The 23,115-nt window shown below is 39.0% G+C and overlaps 1 protein-coding gene across 1 annotated transcript; it reads right to left on the reverse strand.

Moving 5' to 3' along the window:
- Positions 1–6,822: 6,822 nt before the first annotated feature.
- Positions 6,823–16,717, reverse strand: LOC124804809 (polyubiquitin-A). The gene is made up of 3 exons (XM_047265148.1): positions 16,590–16,717; positions 16,220–16,413; positions 6,823–10,432 (listed from the first exon to the last, which is right to left on the reverse strand). The coding sequence occupies exons 2-3, from the start codon at positions 16,407–16,409 to the stop codon at positions 6,969–6,971; spliced, it is 3,654 nt and encodes a 1,217-aa protein (XP_047121104.1). The 5' UTR covers positions 16,410–16,413; positions 16,590–16,717; the 3' UTR covers positions 6,823–6,968.
- Positions 16,718–23,115: the final 6,398 nt, after the last annotated feature.

The following is a 23,115-nucleotide window of genomic DNA, read 5'->3' on the forward strand; positions in this document are numbered from 1 at the left end:
ACATTTGGAACGGTACTTTGTCATTTATGTTTACAGTAGTAGAAAAATGTAAAATAAATTGTAAATGATGCTTTGGACCAATAGTATTACTTAAATGTTAGTGCTGTTAAAAACAATTCATGATTCTATGTTGTTTTTTAAATAAAATATTATAGAGGTTTTGAGGGGGCCCCTCGGCATGCGATACATCTCGAAGTAGGTCCAGTACATATCGCCTGCTTTGCTGCAACCCCCTCACATCGCATTTGCTTGTTACTGACAACAATAGCATAGAAGTAACAATTCTTGAAAGATGGTATGCATCCCCATTTTGCAAATTTTTAGAAAACAAATTTTTAGATAACGATACTGGTGTAAAGGCCATGATGAGGATAATGCAAATGATGACATGAACAAGGAGCTCAAAAGACAGAACTAGAGCCAGTGAGTAGGACTCATGTGCTCTTTGAGTTCAGAGTGGACTGAGAAGAGGATAAGTGAGTGAAAAAACATCAATTTTAGTGCAAATGGTTACAGAGAGAAAGTTACTGAAATAAGTCTGGATCCTAAGATCAAAGTGTGAAGTGAATATTAGAGGAAAAGATTCAAGATTCATGAACAATTTTGTAAACAAGTATATTTTATGTGTATCTTTTTTACACGTGGAAAAGAACATTAACTGTGATATTTTGCATGTGAATAAAATCAGTTGAACTTAAAGCTTCTTTAGTCTGCAAAACAGAAATACACACTCAAAATTCTCAATTTTATGAACTTTGTTTTCATGAAGAGTAAGAAACGTACGTGTGTGTGTGTGTGTGTGTGTGTGTGTGTGTGTGTGTGTGTGTCAGGGAGGGAGGGAGTGAATCATGCAACACGATACACCTTTCTGCTAATATAATGTTTTGTAACATTGGTAATGTATATTTTTTATTATAAGATTATTGGTTTATTTCTATGGTTGGGAACACAACTTTTTATATCATGTATATTTATCGCCTTTTATTATGAAAGACTACCCAAAACTAAAATTGATTATTCAAAATCAACTAAACATAGAAATTATTTGACATAACCTATTCCATATGTATGTCATTTCTGTTGAAAAATCAGTATGAATGAGATATAAATCCTATGCATCTTTGGCTTGACTAGTAGTGGTGGTAGAGAGCTGGATGTGAGCTGTGCTGGAGAGAAGTCAAAATGCAACTTGTCCCTCATGTGCCCTTGCTGGTTATATTGTTAATGTTTCGAGAACTATGAAAAAATTGTTTTGTGGTTATTTAAATTGCAATCATGCATATGAGAGTGACTTGTATTTACACCTGAAATTTGTCATTTTGAGAGCACAACTATTCTACATTATTCACAACTTTACTGAATAAAGGAATTAAGCCAGAAAATTGAGTCCAAGGGGAACTTATTGTTCTTAAATAATGAATCCTCTCAGCAAAATTGTAACCTTTTTTTTCAGGCCAATGAGCAACAACATCATTTACAGCAACAACAGAAAGTGAGCATTGTTTTCAACTACTGACTTTTTACAATGATCACTGTCAATGAATTAGGCATTGTAACCATCTCAATCAATTCTTTGTCTGGTAATCATTGGTCGAGCTGTAGCTATACATTTCTTACATCTGTTATTTAACAATATTTCAATTATAAGCAGAAGGGCATTCCATTAGATCAGGAACAACAGGCAGCATGTTCACGAGAAGTGGAAAAACATCTAACAGGTTAATGTCACTACACCATAATAGTTATTAGATTGATTGCTTTGGTATGAATGTCATCAATCCTAATGACCAACTGAATTCAGAGCAGAAAAATGTGGTATTTGTGGAGATAGGAAGCAGGTAATGATGTGGGGCCCTGTTCATTATCACGGAACATGAACCACTAGTTGTCAGCGGTCCTCATTCTGCTGCATTTTGTCAACAATTTGATACAGCCTCTTAACTGCACTGTCATGTCTCTGAAATGTGTAATCACATCAGAGGTAATGCTTGTTCCTTCACTTGACGAATATCTCTCTCTCTCTTCCTCTCTCATTACTGAACATGTAATTTGTGCTTGGTGTTGATGTTGCAGTGTTTGCTCATGTACACTGGCAACATAAAATGTTTATTGTTTCATTCTGCTGCATAGCTTTATCACCATCTCTGCCTGGTGTTACCTGTGACTATTCCAATGTGAACTTACAAAAATTTAATATCCTCCCCTTTTCTGATCCATGAAGTCCATCTTCCAGATGGCTCCATAAAAATCTCTCTTCATATCAAGTGCACCAATCACCAACAGAACTTTCAGTTTGACAGCTGTCACCTGTTCACATCAAAAAGTTTAATGTGTACAGCCTTGACACCCACAGATGCTGTGTCTGCAGTGGAAAGTGAGAGTTGTTGAAATATACGTAGCAAACAACCTTACCACAGCCTTTATTGAAGATTATTAAGCCCATCCATAAACATGCCACCTCTTCCTCTGAAAGCCAGTAAACCTGCCACTGACCAGCACACCACTGATCCAACAATACCATTGAGACCTTGAAAAGTCAACTATGTCTTTCACCAGAGCTGTGCCTACCTTTCAACATAACGTGAGATGAAGGAGATCCTAACCACAATTATAGCCACTTCACCCAAAAGTAGTGTTCTGACACCCACACAATGTACATAATATCCTTGTCGATCATTATTCCAATCTTGCTCCCAATCCTGTATTACAAGGGTCATTGGCTGGCTGGCTCTGAGCACTATGGGACTCAACTGCTGAGGTCATTAGTCCCCTAGAACTTAGAACTAGTTAAACCTAAGTAACCTAAGGACATCACAAACAGCCATGCCCGAGGCAGGATTCGAACCTGCGACTGTAGCGGTCTTGCGGTTCCAGACTGCAGCGCCTTTAACTGCACGGCCACTTCGGCCGGCCAAGGGTCATTCCTTTGCAGTCAACCCAGGTGTCATACCTGTCCAATACACCTACCCACCATTTACCACCACAGTCTAGTCACAGACATTTCCTACCCAGTAAAAGACAGGGCCACATCTGAAAGTAGCCAAGTGATGTATCAGCTATGCTGCAAATACTGTGCTGTATTTTATACGGGCTTGATAAGCAACCATCTGTCTATTTGCATGAATTGCCACTGGCAAACTTTGGCAACCACAAACTTGATCATCCAGTAGCTAAACATGCTGTCCACAACACAAATTACTGCAACAGCTGCTTTACTACACAGGCCATTTGGATACTCTGTTCCAGCACTAGTTTCTCTGATTTGGCGGGTAGGAACTGCCTCTCCAACATACCCTGCACTCTTACAGTGGCTCTAACATAAACCTCTACTATGATGTTTCCCATTGCCTCACCTTCTCTTTTCCCTTCTCTCTTCTCTCCACACTAGTTCTTAGCAGTCCAGATCATGTACTCTTACAGCCTCCTCCCACCACTTCTCCTGCCCCTTCTCCTCCCTCCCACAATGCTACCATTCCTCCCCTCCCCCTCTCTCTCTCACACTCTCTTTCTCCACTCCTTTTCCATTCCTCTCCCTTTCTCTCTCCCTCTTCTTCATCTCCACCTTCCTCTTTTCCTCTTCTCTCTTGCCCTGCCCCCCAATCCCTATCTCCTCACCTTCCCTCTACATCTCTTATACGCAAAGAAACAGTGTACCCAGTATCCGATAATATATTTCACAAAACCTTCAATGAACAGTTTTATTTACCTTTCCATCCACCTATTTCGGATTCGTCTATGAAATGTGATTCTCTCCAGATCAAAATAATGGCCTTACCAAACAACAGTTCGTTCATCTCTCAGAAAGACGAACATTTGAGGAAAGCCGATTGTGCATGTAAAGGCTTGCAGAACGATACTTTGCTTACTAAATCAAATGATAATGTTACAGTTATAACATTGCCCAGATGAAAACTTTGCCTGCACTTTTATTGTCAACAGGGGTATGCCATTACAAAAGGCAAATGTGGGCCTATTGCCTCGGTATTCATGACGTAGGGAATGATGTTCACACGTTTTTTTGGAACAAGTCAATAGCACCTAGATATCCTCAGGAAATTGGTTCACATTTGTTGTACTATGTGAACCAATTCCTTAGCAGTTAATTATGCACTCTGATCAGTGTGGAGGTCAAAATAGGACTATTAAACTCTCACTTATGTGCCAGTACATAGTTTCCAATCCTATTTGCATAGTAAATGAAATTGATCACAAACTTTTAGTCGATGGTCATTAGTATTTACCTTGTGATCAAGATTTTCGATCGATTGAAAAACAAAAGTAGTATTTTTAAAATGTTTATGTTCCAGAACATTGGAATGAGATTATTGAGGCTACTAGGAAGAAAAAGCCTATTTTTCAACAAAAAACACTTCAAAGGAATATTACCTGCTGCAAAACATTGGTTGGTCAAACCAGAGTGGTTCAGGATTCAGTGGCTACAATTTGTGGAAAATTTGCCTTCTGATATACTTTTTAAATATTCCAATGAAACAGGTTACACGTTCACTTTATTAAATGTGTCCAAAAGGACATGGAGTTAGAACGGCTGTATCCAGAACGTAATGCAACGAGTGAACTGAAGAAGAAAGATTTACCGAGTCTACTGGATTTCATTCCAACAGTTCACCATGATTTTTATAAGAACCTGAGGACAGCTGCTGCAGAGCCTGCAAATGTGTCGTCCATGTCACATCTTGATAGTGAAGATTATGAAGTGCGATAACAGTTTGTGGAAACCATTGTTGCACTATTTCCATGACGTGTTTCTTAAAGCTGTTCAGTGATGTAAACAAACTATAGCTCCTATAAATCTAAAATAAAGGACAGTAACCTTTTTCATTCTCGCTATCTTGTAGCTACTCCAATGAGTATGTTGTATTCCATTCCTCATTGTACCTGCTTATTCTATTTGTTTCATGTATATTACTGTACTTTCTTTTATAATGTCAATGTTTTCACTCTGCAAAGTACACAATCTTGAGATACGTTTGAATCCAGAAGTAAATTAAATCCTTTTGTGAAAGAGGCTTTACAGCTAATGGAACAATGACTATCTGCTAAAAGCCACGTTATATGTAATGCAAAAGTGGACTAACCCACATAAAGATCTGGAATTTCAAAGGTCAAGATGTTAAGTTGGTTGTATAATCCACTTACGAGACCTGCAATACTGCTAAAAGCTAAAAGTTGTAACAAACCATGACCAGGTAAAGAACAGGATGTTTGCTAAATCCAGTATCTTTCTACCTTGATTATCTCTGTTGGAGGAATGTTGGGGTTAGTCCACTATTGCTCTCAGTGCCTCATATGTGCATCACATTGATTGCCAAAGCCCACCAGCAGATGCTGCAAAGGTAGAGGCCCGACAATGTGCTCACTTGCAGCCACAACCTCCACTTTTGCCTAATACAGGCTATTGGTTCTGCACGAAGAAAAATAAAACAAGACATTCAAAACATTGATCAGTATATTCTACTAAATTTCCTATACCCAGGCATCAACTCAATCAAGAAACACAAACAATGCACAGAACACCAATGATAGAGCATGTGGGCACCAGCTGCCTAGTGTCTGTCCTACATGTTAACAGTATTTGTATTCCATCCACATGGTGGGTTGCATTTTCATTACTGCTGCACAGGTCATCCTAGGTTCTACATCTGTCTCAGTGGAACTTTGTTGCAGTTTCTGTGTGCCTGAAATTGTCATTAAAAAATTTTGCTAGTTTTTGCACATTCAATCATTCCCATCTCCAATTATTTGTTATGTAACTGCCTTCACAGTTTTATGACATCAGTACTTCTTTACACACATTTATCAATCTGCTGTTTTTGAAACCACATTACAAAATGAGAAAAATAATTGGCAATTTATATGTTGTATTGACATTTCCCATGTGTAAACAGCTTTAAGGCACACACAATATGAAGATTCTTTAATGCTGCATATTCTGACTGAAGCTTTGGAAGTGGTGGCAGTGGCTTGACTCTTGTCACTGTTAAATACAGATTACTGAATCATCCATGATACACTTCCTTCCTTCCCTCCCCAAATAGACTAACAGGTCACTTTGTTAATGAAGGTTATTATACTCATCAGTTGTGCAAGACAATCCATTACTGTTGAATTTGAGCAATAACTTTATAATTATTTCCAATATCCTGCATAACACTACCAACAGATTCGGCGATTTACTACAATCATGGTGTTAAACCCAACATCTTATTTTAGGATGTATAGCTTCTCTATACAGTCTATCAAAGGCTAGTTTTGTGCAAAGTATTTAACATCACATTACAATGTATTTTATACACTTAATAACAAAATTAACAACCTAGTACTTCGGCTGTCTCACCTAAACCAGTGGAACAGCAGCAAAGTTAACTTTCCTACATTAATTTTATCTGCATGCATTTTCTTCTGACATCCTGTAATTTTAAAAATGGTATGGGGAACAAAATTAACATTCTCAGCTTAAGTAAACCAAAGGTATCCCTTTTACTTTGCAGTTGAGTATTTGCTGCAGCCAACTCAAGATTTTCCTCGTTTGTCAAGGACACTGCACTCTTAGATATCTGAACCTGTGCTAAATTCAACAAGAAATTTTTCAAAATACTTCATACAAGCCATTTATTTGAAGATGGTGTGCACATGCCTAATTCTCAATAATACACTAGAATCAGAACAAACGCAAGACCATGTAGAAAGTAGGTTTATGTATTTCTTAATTTGTCACAAAGGTTTTCAAATACAAACTTATCCTCACTGATTATACACAATTTTGACACCAACAAGTGGCAACAGGTTAAAGAAAACAATATGTACCAAACGATTTAAATACAGGTTTATTAGAAATTCAGTTCAGCAACCATTACAGTAAAAAAATTCAAAATTTAATAAATTTAATACTTTTGGCATAAAACATTTTTTTTGCAGTCAACTTTAAATTTGAGACCACTTTTCATCTATCAATATCCACCTCTCAAACGAAGTACCAAGTGAAGGGTGGATTCTTTTTGAATATTGTAGTCTGAAAGTGTGCGTCCATCTTCCAATTGTTTGCCTGCGAAGATAAGTCGCTGCTGATCTGGTGGGATGCCTTCCTTATCTTGGATCTTTGCTTTCACATTCTCTATGGTGTCAGAAGCTTCCACCTCCAGCGTAATTGTCTTGCCAGTAAGAGTCTTCACAAAAATCTGCATACCACCACGCAGCCTCAACACAAGATGCAGAGTAGATTCCTTCTGAATGTTGTAGTCAGACAGGGTTCTTCCATCTTCCAGCTGCTTACCAGCAAAGATCAGACGCTGCTGGTCTGGAGGGATGCCTTCCTTATCTTGAATCTTTGCCTTCACATTTTCAATTGTATCTGATGCCTCCACTTCCAAAGTAATTGTTTTACCAGTCAGGGTCTTCACAAAAATTTGCATACCTCCTCGAAGCCTCAGCACTAGATGTAGTGTAGATTCCTTTTGGATATTGTAGTCTGACAATGTTCTTCCATCTTCCAGCTGTTTGCCTGCAAAAATCAGACGTTGCTGATCTGGTGGAATACCTTCTTTGTCTTGAATCTTTGCCTTCACATTTTCAATTGTATCTGATGCCTCTACCTCCAATGTAATAGTTTTACCAGTCAGAGTTTTGACAAAAATTTGCATACCACCTCGTAGCCTCAGCACAAGATGCAGTGTGGATTCTTTCTGAATGTTGTAATCAGACAATGTGCGACCATCTTCAAGCTGCTTTCCTGCAAAGATCAATCTCTGTTGATCTGGTGGAATGCCTTCCTTATCCTGGATCTTTGCTTTCACATTCTCAATGGTGTCCGATGCTTCCACTTCCAATGTAATGGTTTTGCCCGTCAGGGTTTTAACAAAAATCTGCATGCCACCACGCAATCTCAGCACCAAATGCAGAGTCGATTCCTTCTGAATGTTGTAATCAGACAGGGTACGCCCATCTTCCAACTGCTTACCAGCAAAAATCAGACGTTGCTGGTCTGGTGGAATACCTTCTTTGTCCTGAATCTTTGCCTTCACGTTTTCAATAGTGTCCGATGCCTCCACTTCCAACGTAATTGTTTTACCGGTCAGGGTCTTCACAAAAATTTGCATGCCTCCTCGTAGCCTCAGCACCAGATGTAGTGTAGATTCTTTCTGTATATTGTAATCTGAAAGAGTTCTACCATCTTCAAGTTGCTTCCCAGCAAAGATAAGCCTCTGTTGGTCAGGTGGTATTCCTTCCTTATCCTGAATCTTTGCCTTAACATTCTCAATTGTATCTGAAGCTTCAACATCCAGAGTTATAGTCTTGCCTGTCAAGGTCTTCACAAAGATCTGCATACCTCCTCTGAGCCTCAGCACTAGATGTAGGGTAGATTCCTTTTGGATATTGTAGTCTGACAATGTTCTTCCATCTTCCAGCTGTTTGCCAGCAAATATCAAACGCTGTTGGTCTGGTGGGATGCCCTCTTTATCTTGTATCTTTGCTTTAACATTTTCAATGGTGTCAGAAGCTTCTACCTCCAAAGTGATTGTCTTCCCTGTCAGTGTTTTTACAAAGATCTGCATTCCTCCCCTAAGCCTGAGAACAAGATGAAGTGTAGACTCTTTTTGGATGTTGTAATCAGACAATGTACGGCCATCTTCAAGTTGTTTTCCAGCAAAAATCAGTCTCTGCTGGTCTGGTGGAATACCTTCTTTATCTTGAATCTTTGCCTTCACATTTTCGATTGTATCTGATGCCTCTACTTCCAGTGTGATGGTTTTACCAGTGAGAGTCTTCACAAAAATTTGCATACCACCTCGTAGCCTCAGCACAAGATGCAGTGTGGATTCTTTCTGAATGTTGTAATCAGACAATGTGCGACCATCTTCAAGCTGCTTTCCTGCAAAGATCAATCTCTGTTGATCTGGTGGAATGCCTTCCTTATCCTGGATCTTTGCTTTCACATTCTCAATTGTGTCCGATGCTTCCACTTCCAATGTTATGGTTTTGCCCGTCAGGGTTTTAACAAAAATCTGCATGCCACCACGCAACCTAAGCACCAGATGCAGAGTAGATTCTTTCTGAATGTTGTAGTCAGACAGGGTTCGCCCATCTTCCAGCTGCTTACCAGCAAAGATCAGACGCTGCTGGTCTGGTGGGATGCCCTCCTTGTCTTGAATTTTTGCCTTCACATTTTCAATTGTGTCCGATGCCTCCACTTCCAACGTAATTGTTTTACCAGTCAGGGTCTTCACAAAAATCTGCATACCACCACGCAACCTCAGCACCAAATGCAGAGTAGATTCCTTCTGAATGTTGTAGTCAGACAGGGTTCGCCCATCTTCCAACTGTTTACCAGCAAAGATCAGACGCTGCTGGTCTGGTGGAATACCTTCTTTGTCCTGTATCTTTGCCTTTACATTCTCAATAGTGTCTGAGGCTTCTACCTCCAGGGTAATGGTCTTTCCAGTGAGAGTCTTCACAAAAATCTGCATCCCTCCTCTAAGTCTGAGGACAAGATGAAGAGTGGATTCCTTCTGAATGTTGTAATCTGACAAGGTACGACCATCCTCCAATTGCTTTCCTGCAAATATCAGTCTCTGCTGATCAGGTGGGATTCCTTCTTTGTCTTGAATCTTTGCCTTTACATTCTCAATAGTGTCTGAGGCTTCAACTTCCAAGGTTATTGTCTTCCCTGTTAGAGTCTTCACAAAGATCTGCATACCACCTCTCAATCTCAGTACCAGATGCAATGTGGATTCTTTCTGGATATTGTAATCTGAAAGCGTTCTCCCATCTTCGAGTTGTTTTCCAGCAAAAATCAAACGTTGTTGATCAGGTGGGATACCTTCTTTATCCTGAATTTTTGCTTTTACATTTTCGATTGTATCAGATGCCTCTACTTCCAAAGTGATTGTTTTGCCAGTTAATGTTTTAACAAAGATCTGCATGCCACCTCTCAGTCTTAGTACTAAGTGAAGAGTGGATTCCTTCTGAATATTGTAATCAGACAGTGTGCGACCATCTTCCAGTTGCTTTCCAGCGAAGATCAGCCTCTGTTGGTCTGGTGGAATGCCCTCCTTATCTTGAATTTTCGCCTTGACATTTTCAATAGTATCAGATGCTTCAACCTCCAATGTTATAGTCTTGCCAGTGAGCGTTTTGACGAAAATCTGCATGCCACCCCTCAGCCTAAGGACAAGATGTAGTGTGGACTCTTTTTGAATATTGTAGTCTGACAATGTTCGGCCATCCTCCAGCTGCTTTCCAGCGAAGATCAGCCTCTGTTGGTCTGGTGGAATGCCCTCCTTATCCTGAATCTTGGCTTTTACATTCTCAATTGTGTCTGATGCCTCCACTTCAAGTGTAATAGTCTTGCCAGTCAGCGTCTTCACGAAGATCTGCATGCCTCCTCGCAACCTCAGCACAAGATGCAGGGTTGACTCTGTAAGAAATTTAAAGCACAATCACTTGCAATATTCAACCAAAGCAATTAAGTTTACCATTTTATATCCCAATTCAGTTAGAATATTTAACATTCTTCTTATACACTTCTCAGTGGCCATACAATGTTGGATTTAACTGCTTTACAGCAGTTTGGGGGAATGTAAATCAAAGATTGACATGCCACCGGCAAAGCACAGTTCATGTGAAGGACATTTTGCTGCAGGCATTACAATCTACATATGCAACATTTGCTCGAATTTTTGAACTGCTTTATGAAATTTCCTTTTGGCAAGTAACCTGGGTACTTAAAAAAGCTGCATGGTCATAATAGGTTAATAACACCACTAACATCAATGCTTTTTACCAACACCATTTGACCAAAATTTTGGCTTAACAAGCTGCACTCTAGCTTTTAACAGCATCATTGTCATGATTAGCTTAAAACTACCAACTAAAGGGCCTAGCATTGTGTTACGTTGTAAAACTACAGCATTGAACCTGCCAGACGACCAAAGTGATGCATGCTTGGAAAGAAGTTTAGCAGCCTGTAGCAGCTCTGGTCAGCATCAGGACTGCAGGGTCTGGTGGTGCAAAGAGCCAGCACCATAAACAAGGTGCTGTTCGTATCTCCCTACAAGAATCCTCCTGCATGGTTTAGTTTAGCAAAAGGCAGATAAGCTGTCGTGTGTACAGAAGAAACACTCACCCATGGTCCACAGTACATTAATACTCACAGATTTCAGACTAAGTGCAGCATTCAAGACCCATGTTCAAAGAACAGTTACAGCAAGAGGTACTGCAAATGCTTAAGATACCACCCATGAAGGGTATCTTGTGAATATGCCAAGGTGGGCAAAGCGGACTGCCTTCCTGCTATACAGTAGGGCAGCATGTTTGGGAGTATGCTGCAGGGACCGACAGACCAGAATTTTTGACAGCCTGTAAGATTCAAGTTGTGTTATGGTCCATTAAAGATAACATGGCTCTTCATGTGCCCTGTGTGTGTAGAGTGAACTGTAAATATGGCAGCATTCGTACAGACTGAACTTTCAGTTGCCAAATTCTTTAACGGAGTGTTAAGTGACAAATTATAGCAACTTAAAATAGTTTCCTAGGGGATGTTCAGCTGTGGCAAATTTGGAATTCCACTATAAAGGAGGCAGATATTTGAATAAATAATTTTAACAGACGAGAGGTGAACCATGGGACACCTTGACTATTGAGTCAAAGAAGTGCAGCTAACAACTGACAACAGCCCTTTCCACCTTCCGTTAGAAGTTCCAGTTGAATTGAGTTACATGGGCACACTGCAAATCACCTACTAGTGCCTGGCAGAGGGTTCAAATGACGTTCACAATTCTCTATTATTCCAATATCTTTATAGCATGCGGAAAGAACGTACATCTGTCTGCATGAGCTCAGATTTCTCTTAATTTACTGTGGTAACAAAACAAAATATTTTTGCATTCGGAGGAAGTGACCCATTCTCCTGTATTTCACGACAGTATAAAACGTGCTGGCCTTCTTTGAACTTTTTCAATTTACTCCGTTAGCCCTATTTGCTAAGGATCCCACACTGTGTAGCAGTATTCTAAAAGGGGACAGATAAGTGTAGTGTAGGCACTCTAGTATATCCGTTACATTTTCGAAGTGTCCTGCCAATAAAATGAAGCCTTTGGTATTAATCTCTCAATTGCTGCTGATATTTCTTTTAATTCAAGCCACGTCTGGTCTACACTTATATTATTAATTTGCCTCCAAGGGAAGCACCAAATGACTTCCCTGCTTATTGAGTAGGTATATTTTAGCTTATTTTTGGAGGATTTGGGTGTTACAATATTCAATCTTACAAGGAGCTGCCTAATTCAACTTTCCACACATGCATCACTTGGGCCCCTACAGAAAGTTCTAGATACTAGAATCTCAAATAGTAGTTTTATGTAGACATGCCACCACGAAAGACTAAACACTTAAATATTTTCTTATGGTCTATTGACACAGCACTGTGTCTGTACACCATACAGGGGCACTCAACCTAGCATTCCTGATTGCTATGTTTTACGAAGCAGTCTACCAACTGCCAAAATAACTGAGCTTGTCACAAAAGCAGTTTAAAGTATGTTGCTAATCTTTGCAAAGGGCTGTTTCTCAAAAATGGTGGCAATTGCAAATAGTAAGGTTTTCAGGTTGTAGGGTACTGTGTTTCCATTACACACAAAACTAGCGCACAATGCGAAATATCAGAAATTGGAGTAAATATTTGTAATGGACAAGGAAAAAAAAAAAAAAAATTGTAAAAATGAAATCAAGCCAAATGGCTCATTTTCCATGTGTGGCTGGCAATGCTTCGAGCTATCTACAAACACTGGTGACACGAAGTATTAACTTAAGATATTCCGAATTATTCCTGTCACCCTTGCTCATTAGTATGTAATTTTAAACACTGATCGTATGCATATCCTGACCAGTCTGGTCAATATGCAACCAATTTTGTGATTGGAGGGCATGGTGGAAAGTTACACTTAAAATCTAACATTTTAAATATTCATTTCTGCATGTGTTCAGCCCTCTGAATAGTAGATAGTAACAATTACTGATAACACTTTTCTGTGCATGAGAAAATTTTGTAATCTCGTTTCAAATTTGACGTGAAGTGTCCATACAGCGCACCCTCTCCATCATAATGACCACACAAGACTGCTATACTGCTAACAATCTAGACAGATTGTATTCTAGATAACAAGCTTTAAAGAGCTTCCACAAAAATTTTGAAGATTATCTTTTGCCACAAGCACTATTTTGTTTGAGGCTGGTATTGCTTCCAACATTTATTCTCTTACGTAGAGAATGTCTAAACATTTAGATTGTTGAATTGGAAAAATCAATTTGAAAGAAGTTAACTGACGACAGAGGTTTAGAAATCTCACACCTTCCATACCAACCATTCATGAACACGTTTTTACAACAATGTATCACTGAGGGGATTGATATTACATTAAGGTAGAATCAATTATTGCAAGGTTGAGATGCACAGTCCCCTTTTAAAGATTAGCAGGGGAAAAAAAAAATAAAGCACTCCTTTTATAAGAAGGCTACAATGCAAGCTTGAACACAAAGAGCATTGAACATATGAGAGCTCGAAAGAATTTAATTGAATGTTTTGGAATAACCAGAAGGAACTTTCATGATCAGATGACCCAAATAAAATGAGTCCAACATATGTTCAGGTGCTCCGAGGAATTTTACTCCTGTCAACTCCAAAATTCAACACAAAGGAAAGCCCTCTATACAATGGCAACATAGTAACAACATCTACAAAGAAACTGCCATAATGGTGTGCAGTGAAGAGAAGCTACAGATACCCTATTTCCTATGTGCCACACATAAGAAATTCTTTAGTAGGCTTTCCTAGTCACAATCTGTGAGTAAATTACAATGGTAAGATTGTAATTTACTGCCCACTATGCTGTAAAATGTGCATTGGTATTAATGTTTGAAGGATTACTATACCAAAATTACATTTTAACCATATGAAGTACTCAGTTGGCTGTACTTACATATTAACACCTCTAAATCATTTTTTTGCAAATGCTGTCTAACAACGGCACCACTCAAGAGAACCAGTGTTCTAAATTATTTCATTTGCTCCTTGAAAGGAAGTCCTACGATATACACTATTTCTTTCAAATTTTGCAATGACCCTGGAAGTGCATTTGCATTGGGCAACATTCATTAAAGGCAACCAGAAATTAAACCAGTTTACAGTGAATGAACTGCGTATTACAAAGCCAGTGGTAATATGTGGTAATCTTAGCTTTGCAACATATGCAACAAGCTGAAAAGTTTCAATCAGAATTAAAATTTTTCCTCCAACCAAAATCCCCAGATATGACTTAGGCCTAGTTCATTTATATTCTCCAGAAGCTCATATGAAAGAAAGCCGCCCAATTCCTCTGCCCTCCTTATAACCTTTAACAGACAAAACAATGTTCAATTTCCAAACTAACTGCCAGCTGAGCCAAATTGTTAACACTACAAACCAATGTTGTCACCCATCAATTTATGTGGTTCCCATTTGTTGACAACTCAACTAACATGAACATTTTCAACTGAAGATAACACCAAGATACGAGTGCTGACAATGGGAAAACATACTGCTACCCTACTCTGTTAGTAAAGCACATAAAAACAGTTTAACAGTATTCTGTTGAACATCCAACTTAGGCTGATTTCCACTGTAAATAAAAGTTGAAGTCCTGGAAAGCTCTATACTGACTAATGTCAGACAAAACTGGGCTTAGTTGCTATTGGACACTGAAATCTTGGTTGTGGTGTTAAGACTGATCTTTAGTGCGGCATGAGCTCATAAGATATGTTACAATTGACAATTCGGTAGCAACTTGGCAAAGCCATCCAATGTGAAAGTAGAAAATATGATTGTAACAAACTAACCAGTTCGCATCATGCTGAAAAATGCAAAGGGGTTTCCAATGCGCAACTTTTAACTGAAGGCCAGTGTGGAAGGGATGATTACATTGGTGAGTACACCAAGAACTGCAAATTATTAACATTCACAGTATCTTTGGACCAACCAAAGCAATATTCAGAAATCATCACATATGTTCTGTGTATGATCTCTCAAACTGGCACCAGTGTCTTTAGCTATAGCTTCAATTACCATTACACAAACCTGTGCAAAAGATTACTGTCATATGCGACCCACATTAAATGTGTAAATTTCAGAAGTTACTGCACTGGTTGTCAATTGCAATGTCTTCTGTATCACATTGTAGAACACATCCGGAAACTTTACAAAACAGTACAGGTAACATTACATGGATGCTTATAACTTTCAAAAATTGAGGTCAAATTTTACTTTCCACAGCAGCAGCGTGAAGTGCAGTTGGCAACGACAGTGGGGTGCCAGGTATAACGTTTATATAAAAGCAAACTATTATGAAATTTTCACTTTCCGAGAATAATTTGAAGGGTGAATAAAGGTACAAGAAGTTCCGTCAACCATTGAGCAAGACCACCAATTATTTTCGTTCATGGCCGTTCGTTGCCAGTTATCAGCACGCTACGCCGCTGCTCTCTGTTAAGTAGAATTTTACCCAGATTAAAGTTTCTGAGATTACCGACATAAAGATACTTCACAGCGTTCCAACAATACAGCGCTTTACATGACTAAGCAACGCGCAATATGAATTGCTTCAGTATTCTTCACTGACCGCACAATACATACTTTGGACAACATCGCCTAACATTAAAAGCACGTACAGGTAATTTAAGCTTTCTACTTTTCGGACATCGTTTCACCCAGATTTGCCTGCACAGTTGCCCAATATCTACGTCGGCGTCATTTTTCGTAATAAAAAATGAAACTTGCAACGTAAATCTAGAGAAGCTATGCCACTTTTTTTAAGACTGTCCAGTCATTTCCACGCATGAAGTACGTAAGTCAAGCGGAGCAAATACAAGTCTTTCTCGTCTCTCTCCCTCTCGCCCCCCCCCCCCCCCCCCCCACCTCGCCAAAAAGCATTAATACCGACACATTAAGTACAGTAAGAATTTATTGCGAAAATTAATATATTCCCGCCACACCCATACAACCACAACTAATTATCTTAAAATTCAAGCAATATACGAGTAAACTGGTTTAGAACACACCCAGCCCAATAGTTGAAATGACAAATACCGATCCGCCTAAAAGTCGGAAAAGTAACGCGTACGCTGCAGATTACGCAAAACGGTACTAAAGGAAAAACACCAACACGAAACTTACCTTTCTGGATGTTGTAGTCTGACAATGTTCTGCCATCTTCCAGTTGTTTCCCAGCGAAAATCAGTCTCTGCTGGTCAGGAGGAATCCCTTCTTTGTCTTGAATTTTGGCTTTCACATTTTCAATAGTATCAGAGGCTTCAACCTCCAATGTGATTGTTTTCCCAGTCAACGTTTTAACGAAGATCTGCATGTTTCTGGAAAAAGATATGAGTTCCGTAACTATTATGCCAAGATGGCGCATGTGACATTCGAAGAGTAAAGCGTTGAAAAACAGACCAACATATACTCCTAAACGCCTTAAAATATAAATTTTAACACATTCAAATAATGCACCACTTGCAACAGAATTTCCTACGCATCCTTAGCTTACCTGACAGTATTATAAGACTGCCTTCCGATAAGGAACTGCTCTCCCAATAACACTATCAAACGATCACAGCGAACTGCTCTTGCAGTGTAATGGCTGCTGAGCTGCTGTTCCTCCTTGTATAGGCGAGCACGACGTCTCCCATTGGTCGAACTGTACTCACGTGACGCTTTCGTCTCTACTCTGCAATGACGTCAGTATCTCATACCAACATTGATACACAGATTTTCCTAACGCGGACTACAAGATTACCCTAACGTCTAACGTCACTCCGTACTTATTATGTTGGCAATGAAAATGACGAGGCGAATTGCGGTCAACTGTCAACGAACTAAATGCGTAGTAACAGACAGCACTTAACAAAAAATTATTCTGGAATATTCAGGTTATGCTACGGTGATTCGAAATTACGTTTTACTAATTTGATAAAAGCATGACACCACATACCGACATATTAGCCTCATCTTTACAGTAGCAGTTTACATTAAGCTTGTATTTCCTTGTCTCGAAGCAAAAAGGTACCCGTGCTACCAAATTACTAGTTATAATAGAGCACGCGTTGTGGTCCGAATAATCTAAATTATGCGCTGAAATTCATAGTTTAGTTTGTAATGACATTTAAAATTGGGAAATTTGTTCCAGAGTTAAATACTTCTCATTTCTTTTATTCGTTCTTTGTCATTTGATTTGTGCTCTTAATCTAGGATTTTCTCATTTCCAATCTTTTTTGGCAATTGGTTTTCGGGGTAACCGTTAACAATCTGGTAACAGTGCAAACATCAGGCCAGATTCAACAAAGAGCAAATTTCATGTTGTCTTGTTATCAGTTATATAGATAATTGTTTCATTTTTGTGAAGAAACGACGTTATTTTAATTTCTGCAGAGTGAATCGTTACTTTATAGCACTAATGATTCGGTAACATTAAACGTAGGCGAAATGTTAGATTTGTAATAAATTCAGTGTGTTTCCTCTGCTTTTTGTATTAATAAATATAACTTATATTTTTTGTAGTGTTCATTTATATAACGTACTTCCTTTAGCATTAAGAATACACACACAATTCTTCACAGTATTCGCTTTTTAGGCACACGTTTTCTAGCGTACCTCCACTTCACAAGTTTCATACTCGCTGTCGACTGATAGCTAAATGTTGTTGTTCCATGTCAAGTTTTATTTCAAGAAGAAAAATCATTTCCTCTTTTTTCTTGACAAAATGTGTACATTTTTATCAATATTTACTGATCTTGTACTATGATACCATTTGCAATTGCCAGAAGTTTAAGTTACTGCCGTTAGCAAATGCTCATTCATGTGTTCCTCATTCTCAATTAAAACATAAATTTGTATGACGTGTCATTGTCACATAGCTGTAGCAAATTTAGAAACTAATTCAAGCTTATACAATGAAGGCTTTCACGGCCGAATGTCGTAGTTGTTGATGAATCGTCGTGGTTCCTAGTTTCTTCGATCATGGTCATACAGCCCCTAAGATTCATCAACAACTAATTCAAAGCATAATAGGTACAGCTTTGAGGTTACACAGGGAAGCTTACAGCTATTCGCGCAAACCCCGGCGAGGTGGCTGATGGGAGCGACTGTAAATGGGAATTGCCTGTAATGCTAATGTCGGACAATTATATGCGGTATAAGTCTAATCCGCACCGTTACAATTGGATAGCTTCTTGTTCGCAGAACCATGAATGGCGTGAAGATAAATTGTTCACGAAATATTTTCGTATCTGCCAGAAGTTAATTGTTTGGCATCATTATTCTTGCAACTTTTTTTTATATAAATATACACATCGCAGACAACTATTCCGCAGTAGTACCGGGTAAGAATAAGGGTAAACATATTCAATAAAACACAGACAGGTCTGTACATACTACTATACTACTTACTCTAAGCGGAAACGATGGACGTAGATATCCCTTTGTAACAGTAACCTTTTCATGTGAAATTTTGAGTACCGATGCTGATCTGATTTCACAAAAAAATTTTTTAATCTCCATGTTATTCCCGGATATCTTAATTATCTATTTGAAGTTCGGAAGACTGACAAATACAGTGTCAATATAAACAATACGTTTTCATACGTACATCAATTAAACATAGTAACCAAGAAAAAATCGAGCGGTATTACACATTTTTTATCAGCCCTTGTCTTGCATTATCTGACTTAAGAACTACCGTATTACGCTACGATGAGGAAAGATGGGCATAAGTTAGTTGTATAGCCATTTTCCACGTGAAAGAGGATGACCCCATCTAATTCATATTCCCCAAGATACGTGGTGGAAGTCATTTTGTGTGCCATTGTCAATTCCCCATTTTCCTATTCCAGTCGCGTATGGTTCGCGGGAAGAATGATTGCTGGTAAATCTCCGCGTGGGCTCCAATCTCTCTTATCTTCACGGTCTTTTCGCCTGATATACGTGGCAGGAAGCAAAATATTGGTCGACTCTTGCAGGGATGTACGCTCTCGGAACTTATAATAGCAGAATATACCGTGGTGCTTACACCTCTCTTGCAGCATCTGCCACCGCAGTTGGCTGAGCATCTCCGTGACGCTTTACCGCTTACTACACGAATCTGTAACGAACCGTGCTGCTCTTCTTTGGATCTTATCGATTTCCTCTACCAACCCTATCTGATCCAGATCCCAGACTGATGAACAATATTATTTTCGCGCAGCTTATTTTCGACTTTTATTTTGCGAGATATTCGGCCAGTTATGATGGTATATTCTCGTTGTCAGTCTTGCTTTAAATTATCTACCGTGTAAAAACATCTGAACATAGCGTCCTGCCTCACTGTATATTGGTCAGCTATGTTTCAATGCCTGAAATGCGTATGATACTTTTTGCGATTTCACAGTTCCACCTGACACTCAGGAAAGCAGATACGTTTTGGTCACGCGCGGGAACTGAAAATAGCACCGAGGGCAATGCACGAAAGCACATCAGCTCTCTCATAAAACATTACAAGCGTTCCAAAAATTTTCGTTGCATTTTGTGATTGATAATTGTACAGAATATTTAGTATTCTAGTAGGACGTTGTTTTCAAATTCTTGCCAGAAGCAATAAGTGTGTGATAAAAGATGTAGGCGAGAATTGAGTATGGCATCGTCCCGTGTCTGCTGGTTAAGGTCTGAATGCCATGTTCAGTACAAAAACAAAAAAAAAAAAACAAAAAAATACCTTCTGCAGCAGAGACAGAACCCAAATGTAATGCATTATAAGGTCATCTTCATAGGTCTGTAAAAATGTTTCATAAGTTTATTCTTCTTTAAAATCAATGCTGTTGCAAGTGTACACTCCATTCCACGATAATTTTGCACTTGCTGTTACCTCCAACAGATCTGTCACTTCCAGCCGCGGTCTTCTCGTGCATTTCTTTGTTCTCCACAATGCTTAGGTTTCACAGCCATGAACCAGCACATAGTAGATTTATTTAGTATTCGATACTTTCGACAATCGCAGATACACAGCTCTGGTAAATTTACATCAAAAAATATAAACAACCGATAAAGCAAATACAACAAAAAATTAAAGAGCAATGTCCAGGTTTTCTAGTTGTTTGATTGCTTTGGACACAGCACCAACGAAGATCTTCCCCAACTTAATCTGCAGTGTAGAGTTTCGTGCTTTATCTTTTAAGTTACCTACTAATCATTCTGTTGTATACATAATTATAAGGATATAATTTCAAATCGATAACTTCAAAAATATGTCACATCCATAATCATTTCAATGATACTTACCTTTTAAATATCAAAGTAATAATACCTGCAACAAATTATTGAGTGGGTAATCTTCATTTCTCTAGGATACAATAAGTTTTTGTATTACTTATAACATTTAGTTCCGGCAGTATAACATGTCTAGTAACTGACAACTCATTTATATCAAAAATTGAAATTTTGTGTCTTGTTCCCCCTCCCTCCCCATCCCCCCCTGGATAAGTTTCTGCGGACGCCCATGAGTTTGAGAGTAACAGAGATATTCACAAGTACAACACTGGAAGTAAAAATTATCTGCATTAGTTTTTAACGAATAATCATAGTTTTGGCACAGAAAGGGGTGAAATACGCAGCTTTGAAGCTCCACGGAAATAAAATGTGTCGGGTAACAGATGTGTTTTCAAATCAAATTACAAATGTTTCTCCTTAAAAACTCCTTTACCATAGAGGAATTCTTGAAACAGAAATAATGAGTCATTTTTAAAACAAAGACCTGTAAATGTCCAGCAAGCAGCCATATAAATATTCTTTAGATGTATTTATGTTTAGGTGTGTTCTGTTGACACGGTCCACATAGTGTTTTCTATCGTGAATACGATTTACGGAACAATTAACTAACCCTGTAGAATCATTCAATTTGAGAAATTTACTGTTTCTTCCTTACCAAGGACAGTGATTTTCTTACTGACAATCGTGTACTTTCCCTAAGAGAATATCCCCTTTTTCTAGTTCTTTCTTGTCTTGCAAGTAAGGTAGTAATCAATACGAAAACTTATATTAAAGTGGATTGCTGTTCAAAATTTTTTTGAGAATTTCGTTATTGTCTACGTACTGTGTATATATATTTTTTTAAAGTTAGTGACAAGGGGGTGGAAACTTGATTGACTTACATTCAAGTTGTCTGGACGTAGCTTTCTAAAAGCTCCACCCCATGCACTTCTTCTTAAAGGAGTAAAATCGATTTACAATATGGTCGGAATACAGTGTAAGGAATTGCTTAATTCATCTTTACCGTTCTACCTCCAATCAGAACTCATTGTTTACAAAACGTGTCATATTAGTAGACATGCCATTACAGCGAGTGCTGGCAAATACCCGCCGAATAAAAATAATTTCAGTGCTGCTTTGGGCTCCCAGATGTAATCCCTGCAGCTCTGCCAATCTTCGCAGCTGACTACAACTGTTTGCTGTGCACAAGTCAAGCAGCGCTTCTGACGAAAATCTGGAGGCTAGGTGCGCTGGTGAGCTTTACCGTCAACGTGACTAAATTTCTTGAGAGACACGCCGAGCAACGACGTAGAAAGACACGGAACTGTCACTTTATCTTACTACGTAAGTAGCCTGTAAATAGGAATCGCAGGCTTCCTAGAAGAACTTCTCCCTTCACGTCTTACAAATCAAGCTCGTCTCTTGGAACCCCTGTCTCTTGTAACACTCCTGTACGAAACTCATTTCCCCTGCTCTTTGTGGAATATACGATATGTTGGACGTATTGGACACGCCTTTCTCTAGACTTTTCCATGCAATGTAGTATAAACGATATGCATCCACGTTGTTCTTGCGTGTTTTCTATTGTCAGCTACCTATTTTCCGCTAGATCCCCTTCAAGACTTTTCTTGGACTCCGCCAATGGAACTCCTCGGTTCGCCCAGTATTTTCCTGGTTACCTCCATTTCATTTTCCTCAGTGTCATAATTACGCCGTTCACTCCACTTTGTTTCCTGCTTAGCTTAGTAATTCCCAATATGCATGAGTCTACTGCTCGCCAACAAACCTTCAGCTTTTTACTGGTTCCTGCATAAAATTTCAATGTCTCGACTACCTAAATACAAAATCTCGTCAACGGGTCAATGATTTCATTATGAATTTGTAACTATTTTCTTCTCGATGTATTATAATTGATTTTCAGGCTCTCATTCACACAAGCTCTTAATTGTTGAAGTTTTTTTGGAGTAGAGAAGAAACTATGGTTGAGACAACTTCTCAGATTAAAACTGTGTGACGGACTGGGGCTCGAACCCAGAGCCTTGCCTTTCTTGGGCAGAGTTTTTACCAACTCAGTTATCCAGAGTGAGTATGGATGCAATCCACTAGGCTGTGGCTAAGCCATTTCTCCGCAATGTCCCTACTTCCAGAAGTGTTATTCCCGCAAGGAGAACCTCCTGTGAAGGTTGGAATATTGGAGAGAGATGTTAAGATGCGAGGCGAATCTTTAATCATTTCCGAATAGCTCATTCGGCAAGAGTTTTGCACGCAGAACTCAAGGGCCCGGGTTCGTATCATGGTTGAGCATTCAGTTTTAATCTGTCAGGATATTTCAAAGCAGCGCACACTCCACTTTTAGAGTGAAAGATTCGTTCTGAAAACGAAGGTGGTTCAGATGTGCTCCATTAACCCTAATACCTTGTTGTTTTCACAACTGAAGCGACAGAAAACTTCGTCCTGGATTGCTGAGATTGGGGGTGTAGACTCTCCTTGTCCAACTACTCCTTCGGTTCTAAAATTTACCTCTGCTCTGACGAAGTCGAAAACAGGAAGAATAGAGATTAGCATTTCGTGGACGATGAGATCATTAGAGACAGCATACAAGGTAGGAGGGGAGAATAAAATCGGCCATGGCCCTTCAAAGAAAACATCCCTGCATTCGCTTTAAGCGATTTCGGAAAATAATGGAAATCTATAGTAGAGCCGACGAAAGAAAATTCCTGACAGATGCAATGGGCTTGGCGCGATTGCTTCGCGCGCACACCTCAAACAATTACATAACGCGATTCTGTAGTGTCACT

This window comes from Schistocerca piceifrons, chromosome 7, assembly GCF_021461385.2.
Source record: "Schistocerca piceifrons isolate TAMUIC-IGC-003096 chromosome 7, iqSchPice1.1, whole genome shotgun sequence".
Taxonomy (NCBI): domain Eukaryota; kingdom Metazoa; phylum Arthropoda; class Insecta; order Orthoptera; family Acrididae; genus Schistocerca; species Schistocerca piceifrons.

Bases quoted from the DNA above. Each gene is read 5' to 3' on its own strand.
- LOC124804809 (XM_047265148.1), bottom strand. From the start codon at position 16,409: ATGCAGATCTTCGTTAAAACGTTGACTGGGAAAACAATCACATTGGAG. The intron at 10,433-16,219 runs GTAAGTTTCGTG...AATTTCTTACAG, and splicing joins AGACTACAACATCCAGAAAG to AGTCAACCCTGCATCTTGTG.